The 20,369-nt window shown below is 44.6% G+C and overlaps 1 protein-coding gene across 2 annotated transcripts; it reads left to right on the forward strand.

Moving 5' to 3' along the window:
- Positions 1–778: 778 nt before the first annotated feature.
- LOC115208554 (vacuolar protein sorting-associated protein 54) lies at positions 779–20,134 on the forward strand. 2 transcript variants are annotated; one of them, XM_029776701.1, is made up of 24 exons: positions 779–886; positions 2,477–2,651; positions 3,079–3,323; positions 3,750–3,834; positions 3,996–4,030; positions 4,280–4,411; positions 4,501–4,886; positions 5,285–5,411; positions 5,664–5,702; positions 6,143–6,250; positions 6,487–6,542; positions 9,226–9,322; positions 9,836–10,188; positions 11,448–11,577; positions 11,769–11,950; positions 12,072–12,184; positions 14,680–14,743; positions 14,856–14,961; positions 15,108–15,195; positions 17,579–17,700; positions 17,840–17,920; positions 18,056–18,163; positions 18,379–18,473; positions 18,768–20,134. In XM_029776701.1, the coding sequence occupies exons 2-24, from the start codon at positions 2,507–2,509 to the stop codon at positions 18,871–18,873; spliced, it is 3,003 nt and encodes a 1,000-aa protein (XP_029632561.1). In that variant the 5' UTR covers positions 779–886; positions 2,477–2,506; the 3' UTR covers positions 18,874–20,134. The 2 variants fall into 2 exon arrangements, with proteins under 2 accessions (XP_029632561.1, XP_029632562.1); XM_029776702.1 differs by lacking the exon at positions 5,664–5,702.
- Positions 20,135–20,369: the final 235 nt, after the last annotated feature.

Below are 20,369 nucleotides of genomic sequence, written 5' to 3' on the forward strand. Positions count from 1 at the left end.
TTTGGTGTATTTAGCTAAAATAAATAAGATATGCAATAACATTCACCCTATTATACACAGTATTCATTTGGATTGACAGTACTAGCTAGTTCACATAAAAATTACTTTTTCCACTTATGAGAATGTGAAAATTGTCAGTTGTAAGCAGTAGGTAGGGGATGGGCAACTATATTTGTATATATTTTTTTGAATTAATTCAGGTTCTCAACTTACTGTTGAGAGTTGGAATAATAGAATACAGAAGGTGCTATTTCGAAATTTGTTTGTGCATCAGCAGTCACTCAATTAGCCCATGTCAGCTAAAAGTTTTTCGATTGGTAAATTAGTCTAGCGGCCAGCTATCTAAATTTGTAGTAAGCATGGGCGAACTACAGACCGGGGTGGGGCCCATTGATCAGTAGTTATCATATTAAAAACTGAAAACATTTGCGTTCATCCTATGGTAAAATGAGTAAAATTGCATGAAATGAGTTATAAAATTGCTAAATGTTCTCTCCGCCCCATGGCAAAATGTGTAAAATTGCAGGAAATTAACAGGTTAAAACATTTTTGGTATCTCTTCACTCCCATGAGGGGGGGCACTGAAATGTTTTGCTCAGAAGGTGGGGAGGGAGGTGTATGGATGTGGGTACGCAGACCCACTGCAGCCCCTCATGATGAATTCCGTTTTTTTTGTGGCCCCCCACTCCCATCCTGCAGTGAAGTAGGTGGTGTGCTGTGGTGAAAGTGACTCCGTGGTTATGCTCGAAAGAACTCGAAGAAGATTGTTCGCGCAGTGCATTATGGTTACTGTACCGGCAGTTTGCTTGATGTTTTCGCCTGGTTTGTCTAATGTTAGCGTGATGGTGGAAAGAACAATCAAGAACTAATGTGTTTCTAACAACAGGTACCAGACATAGCGCACCTTCTTTTGGTTTGTCTACTCTTCAAAAAAAAGCTCAGCGATCATGTATTTGTGTGGACTGCTTCCGTCTCTGTTTGGCTGTCAAATGGCTAACATTTTGCTAGCTTCGATTATCAGTCTACGTGTAAACCAGCTGGTCTCTTCAGGCTGCTGCAGTCGTGGGTAGCTGCTCGAAGAGTAAATCGTATATCGTCTGTAAAGAGTAATTAGAAAAATGGTCAATGACAGTTAATGTTGCCGGATGACGGGGAAATGCGAATGGGGGACGGCGGTGTTTTATAGTTAGCTACAGTAGCTAGCTAACTTAGAACGATAACTCTAGTTAGCTAAGTAGCTATCTTGTTCCCCACCTGAGATAGTTAACGTTAAGAAGCTGCAGTTGTCTAGCAGTGTGGTGAGGCAAACACCTCTCTACTATCTAGCTATTTAAAAAGTGAAACAAATAACGCTAACTAGATTGTCAGTTAAAACTGTCATCTGATCAGATATCCAGCTAGTTAAAAAAAAATGACCACATCATCATCATCATCCCTGGTGGTGTTGGAACATTATCTGAATCGCAGAGATAGCTGACTATATTTTCTTGACATTTTGCATTGTACAGTTTTGATCCATATAGCCCTCAGCTAGCGAATTTATTTTTGATTGTAGCTGTCAATGTAACCGTTAGTTAGCAAGCTACGTGCGTTAACATTTGATGTTGTTGATATAGGCAGCTACGACGTCATTGCCCAATGACGTGTTCAGTGTCTGGTGATGCACGTGACGTTGGTGTAAATCATTCATATGAAGACTTAATATGTCTGCCGTAAATCATTTATTTGCTTATTTCACCATGCATTCGATATTGTATGTTACTGAAACTGACAACAATGCATATCCATATTGACAGGAGCTGATTGTAGCCTATAGGTACCTGCCCACCTTTCACCCTAATCTTTTCAACAGACTGATTAGACAACAGAGGAGCAGTTTTATCATGGTCTCAGTTGCTTACACAACACTGTCTTCTAGTCTGATTATATTGGTTAACCTATAGGCCCTGTTCTAGGCACCCTCCACTTTAATCACCAATGGTGAATTACTTTGAATTTGATAATTCAGTTTAGGTAGACAGGGCTAGTTATGCAGACAAAGCAATAACTGAATCAATACACAGAGGAAGTGAGTCAAAAGGCATCGCTTTTCTCACTGTTCAGATTATAGCCTAACACCTGCTCAACTGCACCTCTGAGCCACAGTTGTCTGAGCGACAATACATCTGCAGCATCTGCACTTTCACTTCACACTAGTGATTTGTGACAACTGAATGTCATTGCTGTGCACAGAAAAATGGGCTGACATTTGAACGGATTGACTGAATTGTTTGACTATTGACACAAGTGTTCCACTGTATCCTTCCTCTCTCAACATTTAGATTTCTATGGCCCTATTTTCAATGCCCTTGGACTAAGAACTCTGAAGATGGTCCGGTTTAGGGTTTATATTTTGTTACCGCAAACATGAATGTTTAGGCTATGTCTTTGTTTTGTATTGATACTCTCTGACTCGGTGCTATGTTTGCTAACTCAGCTAGCCTCTGTGGAGAGGTGCACCGATGCCATGGCCTCCAGCCACAGCTCCTCCCCAGTGCCTCATCCCAGCAGTGGTGGCAGCGAGGGGCTCTTCCAGAAGGACAGGGACCCTTCCTCACTACACTACAGGCCCATCCACTCCCTGCCCGACGTCTGCCCCAAGGAGCCCACGGGTAAAGAACTAGCCTACATTTATGGTTGGCCAACACTCTTACAAGATGAATATATATAAAGGTTCATCTTGTGTCACTGTTGATCAACCATATGCTGACTGCAGTCCTATTTGTCTACCCCTCTCCCAAAGTGTGCACTTGTACACTCTCCCTCATGGATTTAAAATGAATGGACTGGTGTAAGGAGCTCCCTCCAGCCATTCTTGCACCAATCCAAAGCTTTTAAATGCATGAGCGGAAGTGAACGAGTGCACACTTCTTGTTGAAGGGTAGAAAAATAGGTAGCCTCAAATGAGAGTGCAGCGTTGAGGATGGTGGGTCAGGCTAGAGAACTGGAGCGCAACCATGGAATGCATCTCAAGATGCATTGAACGTTTTATTGCTGCTGAAGGTTTCTACTGACTTCATTTCCCACGTGCCCTTGCAGGCGAGGCAGCCCGGGGGCTGTGCGAGGGCCCGTCGGTGGTGGCCGACCAGCACAGGTGGACGGTGTACAACTCCAAGGTGAACCTCCCGGCCGCGCTGAACGACCCACGGCTGGCCAAGAGGGAGTCTGACTTCTTCACCAAAACCTGGGGCCTGGACTTTGCCGAGACAGAAGTCACGCCCTCCTTCTACCTCCCCAACATCACAAAGGAACACTTTGGCCCCTACCTGCAGGAAACAGCTCAGGTAACGAATACACCCCGCTGCCCCCGTCATTCAGTGTGAATTATTCAGTAGATTGGACTGAAGTAGAGGCCACTGTCTGGCCTGGGTTGCGCTCATTAGGGCATGCAACAGAGAACATTTAAAAACATGTTGCAATGGTAAAGAAAAATTTGCATTTCTTATTGGGAAAGTCCAAATAGTCCCTTCCAGTTTGTCTGTTTGGTGCCTGATGAACACAGTCCAGGTGTCAAATCCTCTTTCTGTTGTTTGGTTATTACCTTGGAACTGCCCTGTGCAATGTAATGAACATTGCATTTTAAGCTATTTCTAAGACTTTGTCTCTTCTCTTTACTCATGGTCAAAATAGCACAAAGAAAATGCATCCACTATAATTAAACTGTATGAGCTATTAGGACTAAACTAAATTATGTCTGTGTTTCTCTGTAGAGGGAGAAAATCCATGAGCGATGCAAGAATATCTGTTCCAACAAGGATGAGCTGGATGCTGTCTCCAGCATCACAAACAACCACGGTATGCGATATTAAACAGCTCTGCACCTGGCGCCTACAGTATCTATTCTGGGCCTAACGGACAAATCTATCTTCTTATTAGTTTTGTCAAATATCACATTTCCTTTGTGTTTAAGTGAGTTGATTCAACTAATGTGCTTTTTCACTTTCTGTTCTTCGTAGACAAATCAAGAACAGAGTTGGAGCAGGTGCCCAAGGTATTTATTTCCTCTTTATTTCCTCTTGTTTTGTGTTGTAACCATGTGAGTTGTGGGGATTTCTAGAGCCCTATTGAACCGTTTTGCCCCCTTGATTTAACTGTATGCTCTCATGATTCTCAAACGGTCATACCATTCACTTTTTTTTATAATATATTGTTTAATTGTATTAATATCTCCCTAGACTAGCTAGAGCAGCACACATAATATTTGGTTCTGGATTCCAAAATGAATATCTGGCTTAAACAGATCTTCATGAAGCCTGATTTTGCGCTAGACGACCCAACGACCTTTAACGCGGTCCTACCATGGTCCCACTTCAACAGCGCTGGCGGGAAGAGCAGTAGGGACATGGCATCGTCACGGTTACTACAGGAAAAGGTGAGCTGACGGAAAATGTTCATGTCCTGCATTGTTTCATTGCTTCACCGTCATGTTTCCTGTTGTTGGCTTCTCCCTCTCTCTCTCAGCTGAGCCACTACCTCGACGTGGTGGAGGTGAGCATCGCGCGCCAGATCTCCCTGCGCTCCGAGGCCTTCTTCCACGCCATGTCCTCCCAGCACGAGCTCCAGGACCGACTCACCGAAACCGCCCGCGCCGTGGCAGTCCTCCGGGGCCGCACGGCCGCCATCGAACGCATCATGTGCGAAGGCCCACTGCGGGCACTGCGGCAGGCGCTGACGCGCTCCAACTGCGCGCGGCTGCACAACAAGCTGAAGCTGATGGCGGCGGTGCATCAGAGCCAGCCCACTGTGCAGCTGCTGCTCTCCACCTCGGAGTTCGTTGGGGCCCTGGAGCTCATCGCCACCACCAAGGAGGTGCTGCAGCTGGAGCTGCAGGGGATACACAGCTTCAGGTGGGGGGCGGGGTGGGGGGGGGGGGGACAAGTGGGGGATGTTTGTGTTACGTACTCAGGATCTATCTATGCACGCGGTGGGGACACTCGTCTGATTTAAATGCGCTGACACTCATATGAGACTATCGTACATGAAATGATAGTAAGCAGCAGTCCACGCCAGCTATTTATTGTGAGTAAGCTTGAAGCACAAATACAGCATGGTGGCAGAACTGTATCACGCTAAAGGTTTAAAATACACACCACTTCTCGTCACAATGCTTTTCAGAGTTTCGTTTCAATATAAGTCATTTTAAACATGAGTCCCAGCCCGTAGTTAAACATAGTGAAATACTCTGTGTATTTTAGTGTGGCCTTGTGATGTGTCTGACGTCACCTGTCTTTCCCCCCCCCTGCAGACACCTGGGCTCGCAGCTGTGTGAGATGGAGAAGCTGATAGACAAGATGATGGTGGAGGACTTCAGCATGTACTCCAGGAGTGACCTCAGCAGGAGTCTGGAGGACGACGGACAGGTCATGGAGAAGGTCTGCACCGTTGAGATAAAATATAAACAATGTTTATATTTTATTCTGTGGTCGTTTTTAGATTTAACTCATTCGTTCTCAAATGACTTACCTGGCTACAACAAAGGTTTAAATGCACTAAATCCGCTGTCAGAAGACGGGGGGGGGGGGGGGGAATGTGTGAAAAAATAGGTTCTGGTTGAGGTTGAGTTCAACCGTAAAGGTGGAGAATGTGTAGTTGGAGCACCAAACTGAGTTTGTTTTTTGTCACAGTGGTCACAGATGCAATACAAACGTTCAGTCTCAATAAAGGTGGGTCTGACTCTTCCGTTTGTTACTTGGAATCAAGTGAATGAAAATGGCACGTTTGGGGTCATCTCGAGCTTGTTCAGATCAGAGGAAAACATCAGTGTGTTGATATCTTCAATCATCAACCTAATTTATGTTTCAGTAGCACAATTGCCAATTGCCTTTTGTTATGTTTATGGGAACTTTGAATGACTCTGAAGGAGATTTGAATTATCTCCATTATGAGGAAATCAGTGTGTTAATTGGTTTGAAATATGAATCTCTTTGTTTATTAGTTTATTGTAATTTAATTGATGAATTGGTGTCTTATCATAATTGATCTCTTGAAGTGAATAATTACTCTGATTGGCGTTATTGGGTTTTATAGTATTGCTCACTCTCTGTCTCTGTGTGTGTGTGTGTGTGTGTGTGTGTGTGGGGGGGGGGGGGGGGGGGGGAGACAGGACAGGCTGGAGTCTCTGGTGTTTGGCTTGCTGAGGCAGCGGAAGCTGGATTTTCTGGACATCTACAGCGACGAGATGATCCTAGCAGCCAAGAGCATCGTCACACAGGTAAAGACCAGACAAAAAGTATCAGAACAGACTATATTCATGATCATAAACATTTTATGGTGAAATTAGGAAAAGGACTTTGCCATATTAAGAGTATTTCCCAAACCTCTCCTCCAGCACCCCCTCCCAGTTCCACTTTATTGGTCTATTCCTGAACTAGCACACCTGTATCAAACGAGAAATGCATTTTGAATTAGTTAAACGGATTTGGAAAGTAACATACTCTTATCCCGCAGTCTGTTTTCGACTCGGTGTCGCAGATCGAAGAAATTGACACTGACATCGTCACGAAGTGAGTAGTACAGCTAGCTATACATTGCATGCGTTTTGTATTTGCTTGAGCACATTGAGCTGAAGGTAATATCTCCCGAATGCACTGGAGGTGTGGTCAAAATATGGCCTGGTGTTCTGAGAATCCATCCTCAACAAAGGAAAGGAAGCTAAACCAGTTGTTTATGGTTGTCTTAACAACAACAACGAGTGAGACTGCGTTAATCTGACATCCTGTTATTGAAAGGAGTGCTCGGAGTATGACACGAGGGCTGTGAAAACAATGTGGGTGTGGAAATCTAGTTGAGGGCGTGACGTTAGATTGTGAGATGGAAACGTATTGTTTAGGACAGGGCTCTTTTTTTGTTGCATAAATAGAGACATACAGTGCCTTTGGAAAGTATTCAAAAACCTTGACTTATTCCACATTTTGTTACATTACAGCCTTATTCTAAAATTGATTAAATAAATACAAATCTCCCGCAATCTACACACAATAAATACCCCATAATGACAAAGCAAAAACAGGTTTTTAGAAATGTTTGTATTAAATGTATTAAAAAATAAAATAAAATAAAACTTATTTACATAAGGTATCAGACACTTTATGAGACTCAATTGTGCTCAGGTGCATCTTGTTTCCATTGATCATCCTTGAGATGTTTCTACAACTTGATTGGAGTCCACCTGTGGTAAATTCAATAGATTGGACATGATTTGGAAAGGCAGACACCTGTCTATATAAGGTTCCATATTTGACAGTGCATGTCAGAGCACAAACCAAGCCATGAGGTCGAAGGAATTGTCTGTTGAGCTCCAAGACAGGATTGTGTCGAGTCACAGATCTGGGTAAGGGTACCAAAAATATTCTGCAGCATTGAAGGGCTCCAAGAACACAGTGACCTCCATCGTTCTTAAATGGAAGAAGTTTGGAACCACCAAGACTCTTCCTAGAGCGGGCCGCCCGGCCAAACTGAGCAATCGGGGGAGAAGGGCCTTGGTCAGGGAGGTGACCAAGAACCCGATGGTCACTCTGACAGAGCTCCAGAGTTCCTCTGTGGAGATGGGAGAATCTTCCAGAAGGACAACCATCTTGCAGCACTCCACCAATCAGGCCTTTATGGTAGAGTGGCCAGACGGAAGCCACTCCTCAGTAAAAGGAACATGACAGCCTGCTTGGAGTTTGCCAAAGGGCACCTAAAGACTCAGACCATGAGAAACAAGATTGTCTGGTCTGATGAAACCAAGATTCAACCTTGTGACCTGAATGCCAAGCATCACGTCTGGAGGAAACCTGGCACCATCCCTACGGTGAAGCATGGTGGTGGCAGCATCATGGTGTGGGGATGTTTTTCAGCGACAGGGACTGGGAGTCTAGTCAGGACCAAGGGAAAGATGAAAGGATCAATGTACATAGATCCTTGATGGAAAACCTGTTCTAGAGCGCTCAGGACCTCAGAATGGGGCGAAGGTTCACCTTCCAACAGGACAACGACCCAAGCACACAGCCAAGACAATGCAGGAGTAGCTTCGGGAGTCTCAATGTCCTTGAGTGGCCTAGCCAGAGCCAGTAACCGATCGAACATCTCTGGAGAGACCTGACAATAGCTGTGCAACAACGCTCCCTGTCCAACCTGACAGAGCTTGAGATTATCTGCAGAGAACAATGGGAGAAACTCCCCAAATACAGGTGTGCCAAGCTTGTAGCATCATACCCAAGAAGACTCAAGGCTGTAATCACTGCCAAAGGTGCTTCAACAAAGTACTTCGTAAAGGGTGTAATTGTGATGGGTGTAATTCTGTGGGCCTAATTCTTCTGTAATTAGAAAGATCTCCCTAATTTCTTAATCATGCTTCTAACGTCAGTAGGCTACAGTAGCATATGCTTCAGAGGTGGGAGGGGTATGTAGCCTATACACACACACTGGCAAATATTTTCAGCTGGCAGGCTGACCCTTGAATACGTTTCTTATTGACAGCGAGGGCTTTGCATAGGCGCTTTGTTGGACTAAGAATTGGGTAAAAAAATGTAATATATATATTTTTTTGTGAAGAATATTTGAATTGTTGACAACACTATTAGGCAACATAAAAAGGTTAAATCACATTTCATGACCCATGGGGTCAATTCATCAATATTCAGACAAAGTTGTGTATAAAATAATGCCTATAATAATAAAAAAAAAACTGCACTGTCTTATCTCAATGTAGTCTGAACATGTGGGATACATGGTGAAAAACCTGGCTCATTTAGAAATGTAAGAGAACCATTTTGAGGGACATGGCACTGTACACCACATGAACGCATTCATTTGAATGTAATTGAGTATTTATGTTTGGACATACAAAATTACCGTAATTTGACATCAGTCCTCATTTAACAATGCTTACCTACCCATGAAAGCCATTGAAGCAGACCTAAAGTAAAAAAATATATTGTTCACATGAGTAAAAATGCTATGCATTGCTGGTATGACCCTCCTTGTAGAGCTCTGTTATTTCCAAAATAAACATTAAGCTAGCAAAGTTAAGCAAACAATTATTGCAAGTTCTTATTTGAGTTGTTAGGAATTGAAGGTGACATTTTCAATTTTTATTTTTTTAGATGATTTTCAACAAAGTTAAAGGGTTCTTTCTGTTGAAAAACATTTTGATATGGTTTGCACTAATGAATACAACCCTGCTTTCTGCTTCTGGTTGGTCAGGCTGGCAGACCAGATGCGTCTGATGACCTTCCCCCAGTGGTTTGAGCTGCTGAAGTCCGTCTTTGAGAACTTTATTCTCTTCCTGAAGAGGATCAAGGTGAGCATCATACTTTATTAAAACACAATCCCGGTCAGATAGATTTCATCAAAATGGGATTTATGGAATTGTCTTCTTGCTGAATAGAAGACTTGAAGAAAGTTTATTAAGAGGTAAAAAGAAAGGTAGTTAGATGCCTTGCTATGTAAATTGGCATAGAAGAATAGAGTAACACTTCAGCATTTGTTATTTTGGCAGTGTCTACACATCTTTCTTTGGCGTTTTTCGTTGGTGTACAAACCAGCTGTTTTAAAGTGCATTATTTTACTGGCCCATTGTAGTACATGATTAATACCTTTGTGTAGGACTCTGTTGATGATCTGTGCCTTTCATTTATCTTGTGTCGTTAGCAAGGTTGGTGTCAATTTCAATTCAAGAAGCTTTTCAGTAAGGAAAATGTCTAATTGAAATTTGTTTACTTTCTGAATTGACTGGAATTTAAATGGAAGTGACCACAACCCTGGTAGTTAGTTCCTCTGCCGTATAAGTTTGTCCTTATGCTGTGCCCCACAGGCGACGCTGAGTGTGGTGAGGAATGTCGTGCTGGAGGCGCTGGACAGCAACCAGAAGAGCCGTTTGCTGGAGCGGGCTGCAGCGGTGGGCCTGACTGAGGCCCCAGGAACCCCTCTCAACCAGGAGGAAGCAGAACTGGCCTACCTCACCCACGAGGGCCTGTTCATCAGCGACGCTCTCAATGATGCCCAGCTGCACCTGGGGGCAAGCACAGGCCAGGAGCAGAGCTCCACCGTGGGGCCCAGGCAGGCCCTGTCACGTATGGATGGTTGTGGTAGTGACTCTGCCTCAGGGACCACCGAGTCGTCCTCCAGCAGGGAACACGCTTTCCAGCCAGGAGGGGCCGCCGTCTCGTGAGTCACTCACCACCTTCACCAACCACAAACACACTGTTAACACTACTGAGTCAGGTTAACACTACTGAGTCAGGTTAACACTACTGAGTCAGGTTAACACTACTGAGTCAGGTTAACACTACTGAGTCAGGTTAACACTACTGAGTCAGGTTAACACTACTGAGTCAGGTTAACACTACTGAGTCAGGATATACTGTGCTGGCCTGGTTATTATTCCACCAAAGTAAAGTTTGGGTTGGCAAGGCAGTGTGAAAAATATTCAATACATGCTGCACATCTGTATACACTCAGGAAATCAAAGTAACTGTCCAGTGTTTCCAGATTTCTATCAAATATGATCTATAATTAATTACAATATGCGTGAAATAGTTTACCTTAGAAAATGTTTTATGCTAAAAAGCAGCTTTTCTGTGTTTGAATGGTGTGAGCGTACCCCAACAAAAGAATACAGGGTTATTCTGGATCAAAAAAGGGGCTTAGGTGGTGGGCGTGGCAGGGGGCGTGGCAGGGAGCGCAGTTGGTCCGTTAGTGAGAACATTTTAGAGGTCCCCATTTTGGTGGTGTAGAATATATTTTTTTAGAACATATTTTTGAAGTTAAGCCAATTTCCTGCAATTCTACATATTCTCCCATGGAGCCTAGAGAACATTTTGTCGTTTTAAAGCTAATTTCCTGCAATTCTATACACATTTCTGTGGTTAACCCTAAAGTCGATGTCCGCTCCCCTTTGGAAATCAAGTTGGCATAATAAAAAAATCCCCATTAATTTTTTTTTTTAAATCTCTGTTTTAAGCTAGATATATCCACCACATCCTCTGATGTCGGCCATCTGCGGTGGAAGGTGGACGAGCCACAGCAGTGTTTGTCAGACCAGGAGACATCCTGAAAATCGGTCTTCTCACAAAAACGACTATTATGACCCCTCTATATAGAGACTCTCAAACTCCGCTTTGCTCTATGACCCCCACAACCGTCACGGGACTGGTCTGAAGTCAGTACTGCCGATCTGTCACCTTCCGTCTATAGCATCCAAACAGTTTGGGCAACAACATTAATATAACCCCTCTGTGGAAAGGTGGGTCTCTCTACGACGCCTCACAAGACTCGTCTGAAAGGTAGCCCAGTACCAGTTCAAACAAATTATGAAAGTATACACTCGCTGGACAGTATATTAGGTACAGCACCACATTCACAAAACATTTAAAAAAAAGTGTAATTCTAGTAATTGTATTTCTATGCTGTCTGTCTGGCTGTAGGTCCAGTGAGGACATGATGCCCAGTGACCTGGAGCTGGGCCGCGTGGCCAATAACATCCAGGAGCTGCTCTACACCGCCTCAGACGTCAGCCACGACCGCTGTGTCAAAGTCCTCATGGCCAGAGCCAAGGTAGCTAGCTCGTTTAACGCATGACATGACAGGATAAACAACGCGCAGCATGACCAATGCACTGTCAGCTGGCTTATGTGTGACTTTCCATTGATGTTCTGAAGTGACAAAGTAAAATGGGAATAACTCCAACCCCGCTAGTAGTATTTCATGTTTGTAACCTTGAAAAAATCCCTTTCGCTCTCCGTCAGGATGGCTCCCTGGAGCGTCTGAGCTCGGCAGAGTTTGTGTTTCTGTCCCAGGCGGTGGAAGGCTTTGTGAGGGACACAGAGAAGCTGTGCTGCAGGCGCAGTGTGTCCCTTAGGGGGGCGCTACAGAGCCAGGCCAACCGCTTTGTCCACCGCTTCCACGAGGAGCGTAAGACCAAGCTCAGGTATTAGACTGGCGAGTACAGACACACACACACACACACACACTTCTAAATAGGGAATAGAGGTGCAATACTTCAGGAACTTAAACCGTCTATCCTAACTGTGCGTGTGGGTTCTCTCCAGTCTGCTGCTGGACAATGAGCGGTGGAAGCAGGCAGAGGTTCCTGCAGAATTCCAGGACCTGGTTAACTCCATAGCAGATGGCAGGATCACACTACCCGAACGCAAACCCCAAGGTGACATACCATTTGAGCACAAAATGAACACCTGCCACATGCGGGTAGATTTAGATATTGGCAGGTTAGAATGTCTATTTCACCAGGCAGGTGGTCAGTTTGCAGGAATTTACAGTGCGAGTATTACATTTGCGAATAAAAATAGTCAAAAGTCAAGTATGAGCACAGTTAGGGTTAGAAAAATGCTGCAGTAGTTGTTTTCAAAGTACACTTCTCAAAAAAATAAAGGGAACACTTGAACAACACAATGTAACTCCAAGTCAATCACAAGTCTGTGAAATCAAACTGTCCACTTAGGAAGCAACACTGATTGACAAATTTCACATGCTGTTGTGCAAATGGAATAGACAACAGGTGGATATTATAGGCAATTAGCAAGACACCCCCAATAAAGGAGTGGTTCTGCAGGTGGGGACCACAGACCACTTCTCAGTTCCTATGCTTCCTGGCTGATGTTTTGGTCACTTTTGAATGCTGGCGGTGCTTTCACTCTAGTGGTAGCATGAGACGGAGTCTACAACCCACACAAGTGGCTCAGGTAGTGCAGCTCATCCAGGATGGCACATCAATGCGAGCTGTGGCAAGAAGGTTTGCTGTGTCTGTCAGCGTAGTGTCCAGAGCATGGAGGTGCTACCAGGAGACAGGCCAGTACATCAGGAGACGTGGAGGAGGCCATAGGAGGGCAACAACCCAGCAGCAGGACCGCTACCTCCGCCTTTGTGCAAGGAGGAGCAGGAGAAGCACTGCCAGAGCCCTGCAAAATTACCTCCAGCAGGCCACAAATGTGCATGTGTCTGCTCAAACGGTCAGAAACAGACTCCATGAGGGTGGTATGAGGGCCTGACGTCCACAGGTGGGGGTTGTGCTTACAGCCCAACACCGTGCAGGACGTTTGGCATTTGCCAGAGAACACCAAGATTGGCAAATTCGCCACTGGCGCCCTGTGCTCTTCACAGATGAGAGCAGGTTCACACTGAGCACATGTGACAGAGTCTGGAGACGCCGTGGAGAACGTTCTGCTGCCTGCAACATCCTCCAGCATGACCGGTTTGGCGGTGGGTCAGTCATGGTGTGGGGTGGCATTTCTTTGGGGGGCCGCATAGCCCTCCATGTGCTCGCCAGAGGTAGCCTGACTGCCATTAGGTACCGAGATGAGATCCTCAGACCCCTTGTGAGACCATATGCTGGTGCGGTTGGCCCTGGGTTCCTCCTAATGCAAGACAATGCTAGACCTCATGTGGCTGGAGTGTGTCAGCAGTTCCTGCAAGAGGAAGGCATTGATGCTATGGACTGGCCCGCCCGTTCCCCAGACCTGAATCCAATTGAGCACATCTGGGACATCATGTCTCGCTCCATCCACCAACGCCACGTTGCACCAGACTGTCCAGGAGTTGGCGGATGCTTTAGTCCAGGTCTGGGAGGAGATCCCTCAGGAGACCATCCGCCACCTCATCAGGAGCATGCCCAGGCGTTGTAGGGAGGTCATACAGGCACGTGGAGGCCACACACACTACTGAGCCTCATTTTGACTTGTTTTAAGGACATTACATCAAAGTTGGATCAGCCTGTAGTGTGGTTTCCACTTTAATTTTGAGTGTGACTCCAAATCCAGACCTCCATGGGTTGATAAATTGGATTTCCATTGATTTATTTTTGTGGGATTTTGTTGTCAGCACATTCAACTATGTAAAGAAAAAAGTATTTAATAAGATTATTTCAGTCATTCAGATCTAGAATGTGTTATTTTAGTGTTCCCTTTATTTTTTTGAGCAGTATATTTCTGCTGTTCTGTTTCATAGCTGCTAATCGCTCAAAGAAATAGGAATCCTGTGTCCCACCTCGCAGCAACACAGCCTGGCAGGGGAGCTAAGCACACTCAGTGAAGTGCTGATTCATTTTGGAGGCGCTGCGCACAGGCTTAATAAAAGTTGGTCCAATTTACTTGAAAGTCTACAATGTAAAACTTTGTCATGTTTTTTGGTTATTTACATTGCGAGGTTGTTGCTTCAACTGATAGCAAAGAGACGGATCCTACATCTCAGAGACACAGGAGACCACTGAGTGGCTCAGTTAGCACGGTAACCTCCCACCCTTAAAGGGGCAGCTGAACATTTTGTCTGGTATTTTGGTTAAGACTGATCTCAAAAAATGAAATGAAATTCAGCAATATACCACTTTACTTCTTACTAATGTCTTTTTTAGAAACATTACAAAGTGGGGTCATCTGTTTTTTTTGTTTTGTTTATGGAATTATGGCAAAAATAGTTTGGCTGGTAAAAGACCTGAGTGGCTGGTAGATCTTTTCATCTACCTGCCACAGTGACTGGTGGACTAAAGTGAATTTTATGCCCTGTATACCATGCTTACCATGGTCTGTCACTGACCCACGCTCTGCACGACTGTCAGTCCAGGTTCCCGATGGTCAGTCCCCCCCAAAAATATTTGGCTGTCCCCAGACTGACTGAGTTTATTTCCTGTCTTCTTCTCAATACCAGGCACAGAAGAAAGGAAACCAAGTGATTATTTGCACATTGATGGCCAGAAATATGCTGTTGTTGGGTAGGTAACTACAATAAATGCTAATTTCCAGTCCCACATTCAAAACGTAAGGCTTGTAGGACAAATGATGATAAGACCCTTATTGCCTGGTGACCTCTGTTCTCATCATCAGCACGGTGTTACTACTGATCCGGATCTTCCTGGAGTACTGTCAGTGTGTCAACGACATCCCTTCCATCTCCACGGACATGCTCACCCGCCTCTCAGACCTACTCAAGGTAACAACACGCCACCCCCGCTGTGTGGCAACAGTCTAGAATGATGGTCTGAGTGTTGGCTACATTTACCTGGCAAGCATCCCACTAACAAACTGCCACCGTGTTGTATTGAATGGTCCCTGACTCCCCCTCCCCTCCTTTGACAGCACTTCAACTCGCGGAGCTGCCAGCTGGTCCTGGGGGCAGGAGCACTACAAGTGGTGGGACTCAAGACCATCACCACTAAAAACCTGGGTATGTACCAGGGCATGTGAGAGGAGCGTCTTGCCCAATTTGACTAGAGAGCGGAGTGCGATTCCCGCCGCTCCAGAAGCGCTCGGTTCACAATCTCAGGGCATGCCCGGCCCAGCATGCATCTGTAGTCTACTTGTGTGCTGCCATCTACAGCCCCTTGCTTTAGCTACTGTCATGGAGTTGCTAAATATTTTCATAAAGAAACTGATAAAACACACAGCTGCTAAATCAAGGTGACGTACAAGGATGAGGACCAAGAGCAAGAGAAGGAGTGCGGTGATGTAGTGTCCACAACTAAAGAATCATTGTGGAATCTGAAGAGACACACATCCCGAAAGCATGATGGTGTACTTACTACATGGACATGCTAAAAGAAAGGAATGAGGTGGGTAGATGACTACAGTGCATTCGGAAAGTATTCGGACCCCTTGACTTTTTCCAAATTTTCATACGTTACAGCCTTCAACTAAAATGGATTCAATTATTTGTTTTCCTCACAAGACCTCATAATGACAAAGCGAAAAACGATTTTTTGGGGGGGAATTCTTGCAAATGTATTACAAATTTAAAACATACCTTATTTACATAAGTATTCAAACCCTTAGCTTTGAGACTCAAATTGAGCTCAGGTGCATCCTGTTTCCATTGATCATCCTTGATGTTTCTACAACTTCATTGGACATGATTTGGAAAGGCACACACCTGTCTATATAAGGTCCCACAGTGTATCTCAGAGAAAAAAAACAAGATCTGAGGTCGAAGGAATTGTCCGTAGAGCTCTGAGACAGGATTGTGTTGGCACAGATCTGGGGAAGGGTACCAGGTCTCAATGTCCTTGAGTGGCCCAGCCAGAGCCCGGACTTGAACCTGATCGAACATCTCTGGAGAGTACTTAAAATAGCTGTGCAGCGACGCTCCCCATCCAACCTGACAGAGCTTGAGAGGATCTGCAGAGAAGAAAGGGAGAATCTCCCCAAATACAGGTGTCCCAAGCTTGTAGGGTCATACCCAAGAAGACTCCAGGCTCTAATTGCTGCCCAAGGTGCTTCAACAGAGTACGGAGTAAAGGGTCTGAATAAACTGCAAATGCATTTTTTTATATATATATATATAGATAAAATGCATTTGCTAAAATATCTAAACCTGTTTTTGCTTTGCCATTATGGGGTATTGTGTGTAGATTGAGGGAGGGGAAAAAAACTATACAATCAATTTTAGAAAAAGGCTGTAAAGTAACAAAATGTGGGAAAAGTCTCAAGGAGTTCTGAATTCTTTCCCGAATGCACTGCAAGTGTGTCCATTGTAGCAAAGTGTTTCTAAACTAAAAATCAGGTTTCTTAAAAGTTGTATTCATTTTTGTTCTGTTACCTATACAATAGGCCGTAATTGATTTTGGCCCAATAGGCCTGGCATATTCCCATGTTCAAGAAGCTTTCTGTTCGGATAGGGTTATTTTGCCTATAAACCTTTAGGCCTGCTTCTAGAAAACAACAACTGCATCTCTGCCTAGCAATAGTGGCCAACAGGGTGTTTAGCATCCCCAGTGGCTCTGCGAGAGCGTCTGCTACTGGCCGACAGGCTCCTTCACATGAGATCCACCGACTGGCCAAACTCCTGTTTCTAAAAATGAATTCAAAGGCACTGTCATTTTTCATTTACTTCAAATGAAATAAAAATTAAGTCACCGCTTATATGCGCAACTTATAAACTATAATCATTTAATACAGCAAAACGTTTACGTGCTGAGCGCTTTTTGTCCCTACCAGCCAATTGTGTCGCACTCGCAAATGCTTGAAAGTATTTCTTTGTAGGCTATAGCCTTGAAATACTATAAATAATTTTCACATCCTGTTTGGCTCCTGGCCTATTTAGTGTTAATATGCTGTTTAATATGACATGTAGTCTATTTGAAATGATATGTGCTTTTTATATTCACCTTTTCATGTTTATTCAAATCATATGGCTTAGTTTCAATACTTCAAAACCAAATGGTAGGTCCAGGTAGTCACAGAAATAGATGGGTGTTTGTTAAATAGTGATTTTAATGAATGGAGCGAATTAGGAACGGCAGTTTAACCTGTGGACGCAGAGCGGTGTTTAGTGGAGCGGTTGGAAAGGACTTGAAGCGCCGGAGGGGGGCGCAAGCTCTGCTCAATGAGCGGGATTTCCAGCCGCTCACATACTCCGCTATGTACTACTTGGTCGTGTCCAATAAGACAAGCGCAATTTCATTTTCCATTTCAAAACATTTTAAATTGTCTATGGTGTTTGCCCTACTGAACACAACCCGGTGCTTTGCTATGAACCATAGGCTTTGCCCCACTACAGGGTTACCTCCACATTTAGTGTGTGTGTGTGTGTGTGTGTGGATGTCTTTCCTCAGCCCTGGCCTCTCGCTGTCTTCAGCTGGTGGTTCACTACATTCCCGTCATCAGGGCCCACTTTGAGACCAAGCTGACGCCCAAGCAGTACAGCGTCCTCAGGCACTTTGACCACATCACTAAGGTGAGCACTGACATCCACAGACCTGCACGCACGAGGACAGTACTCTAGTTCAGAGATTCACTTGTAAACCGTGAGCGACACGATGTGCAAGCCTTGAGTTTTAATACATTTTTTTCCCCCCCTTCCTGTTTTGTGCCAGGACTACAACGATCACATAACGGAGATCTCCACTAAACTGATGGCGATCATGGACAGCTTGTTTGAGAAGGTGCTGTCTAAGGTGAGTTCTACAGGTCCGAACCGCTCTCAAACTCTCCCCGTCTTAACCTGCAATGCCACTTTATAAAGATCGCTGTAGCCAATGTCAATCAGTGTATCAACGTATCATGTGAATATCTACTCCGTCTCCTGCCAGTATGAAGTCAAGGCCCCCATGCCCTCGGCCTGCTTTCGCAACGTGTGTAAACAAATGGCCAAAATGCACGAAGCCCTTTACGAGCTGCTACCTGAGGAACAGACACAGGTAACATATGACAATGATACCACAGATCTTATTCAATGACTTCTAATGATTCCAATTTGTCATTCTGAATAATACAATGTACCTTCTACCGCTATTCTCATGCGCTGTTATACCATACTGGGCACGTTCCAGGTTGTCTTCATTGCAGTCGCAACTGACTAGACATGTTGAGTTGAGGGTAACACTGTCTGTTTTTCCCCCTCCTCTGGGCCTAGATGTTGTTCCTGAGGATCAATGCAAGCTTTAAAATGCACCTTAAAAAGCAGCTGGCCCGTCTCGGGGTGCACCACGACGGTGGACCTCAACATGGGTGGGTGTTCCTCTGATTCTGTGGTGGTTGAGAGAGAACAACATTTCTGTAATCTTGCCAAAAAAATGTGTCCAACAGTTATATTATCTCTGCTTTGACCGTACTAAAAAGGATGGTCAATGGAGAATCTCTAATGAAAGTGATTTTGGTCCAGAACTAGGCTTAATGTGTCCGATAAAACAGCTTCTTGTCACTAAAGGACAATGTACCTTATAATTGCAATGGACTTGTTGAATGATGACTTGAAAGCACTTCTCTGATCCCCCCCCCATAATGACTCTCACCCCACTCCAGGCTGGTGACGGTGGATGTGGCATTTTACACTGAGAACGTTCAATCACTGAGGGCACTTGAAAAGCTGGACTTGAACATGGCTGAGATCTGGGAGCAGAAGAGGTGATGATGGGGGGAGTAGTCGTTCTACATACAGTGCGACGCCATGTTAACTCACCCTGGAGGGAAGGGAGAAACTAACTCTAATCAGGTTCTTGTTGTAAAGAGACTGTACCTGCTTCACCTTCCAGCAGCCAGCCTGCCCAGGGGACCATGGATCTCACTGAAGCCACCTGAAGAGGGCACTGTCTGGGTACAGAAAGAGAGCGGAAGTCTGGTAGTGGGGGTGCTTCCTCAAGGGAGAAACTTCCCCAGGCAGCAACGCTGTGGGACCAGCCCCTGAAGCAGCCATGATGTAGGACAGGCTACGTAACATGGCACCATATTCCCTATTTAGTGTACCACTAGCGGACACCGACATGGGCTTTCTTTTAAAGAGCAGCTCTGAGATACGAGAGACTTTTAGGACGCAACTAACTGCTGCCTGTCACCTCATCACACTGTGTGCAATTCAACTATAGACTTTGATTGGCCTGATATGTCGACATGGTTCAGAACATGTCGCTTACTGGAAAAGCGATTTTTTTTTTTTATATATATATTTTTTCTCACGTCCGTCAACGAATAACAAAGCCACTCTGACGGATTCAGACCTGTGTTTAAGCTAAATGGTCATGTAAGTTGACCACTGGTCTTTCGTTGACTAAACATTTGACGTCTTCTCAATTTGCACTGAATACAGCATTCCCTTCCATGGCACTTATTTAACCTTTTTACTGTGCAATTTCTCCAATAATAATGCCACTGAGCATTGCTAGTCAATCTGGTTAGTTAAATTGCTTGTCAACTGACAGACATTATGCACAATTGGTCCCCTCTGTAATGACTGCGCTAAGTCATTATCTTCCAACAAGGCTACATCAAATGGCCAGGAAACTCCACTGCATTCGTCGTGACAGTTCTATCCAGTGTTCTCACCTGTTTTATTGCATGAACGAACATTAGCCTCCGATTGGTTTGTCTGTAGTCGAGCTCTAACCAAAACAGTCTTGTTCTATTAACTGCCTGTCTGCACTGTGTGAACGTTACACCTCATGCAAGAGGATCCGATGGTGTAGAAAAAGCGGTCTACTTCAAAAGTGCCTACTTTTGATAACTATCAAAGACAGACAATAGTATACTGTTTGAGTGCCTGTGTGTATGTTGGGCCCTCGTTGCTGCTCTGGTTAAGATGGGTAAGGAAGTGTGGCAAACTGAAAATCTGACCGCATGCCTGAGCGTTTTGTCTTGAATCCCAGGAAACTGAATAAAACATGGAAGAATTTCCACTTTGGCCTTATTTGTCTGAGGAAGCCGCTAGACTTGATGCACCCAGAATCTTAAATTGAGATGCATTCATTACGAGAGGACCAGGGCTCTCCAACCCTGTTGCAGGTTTTTGCTCCAACCCCAGTTGTAATTAACCCGATTCAGTTTATCAACTAGATAATTATTAGAAACAGGTGCGCTAGTTTAGGGTTGTAGTGCACTGCAATAGACTATTGACCTACCTTGGGTGTATTG

The sequence above is a fragment of the Salmo trutta genome, chromosome 14, assembly GCF_901001165.1.
Source record: "Salmo trutta chromosome 14, fSalTru1.1, whole genome shotgun sequence".
Lineage (NCBI taxonomy): Eukaryota > Metazoa > Chordata > Actinopteri > Salmoniformes > Salmonidae > Salmo > Salmo trutta.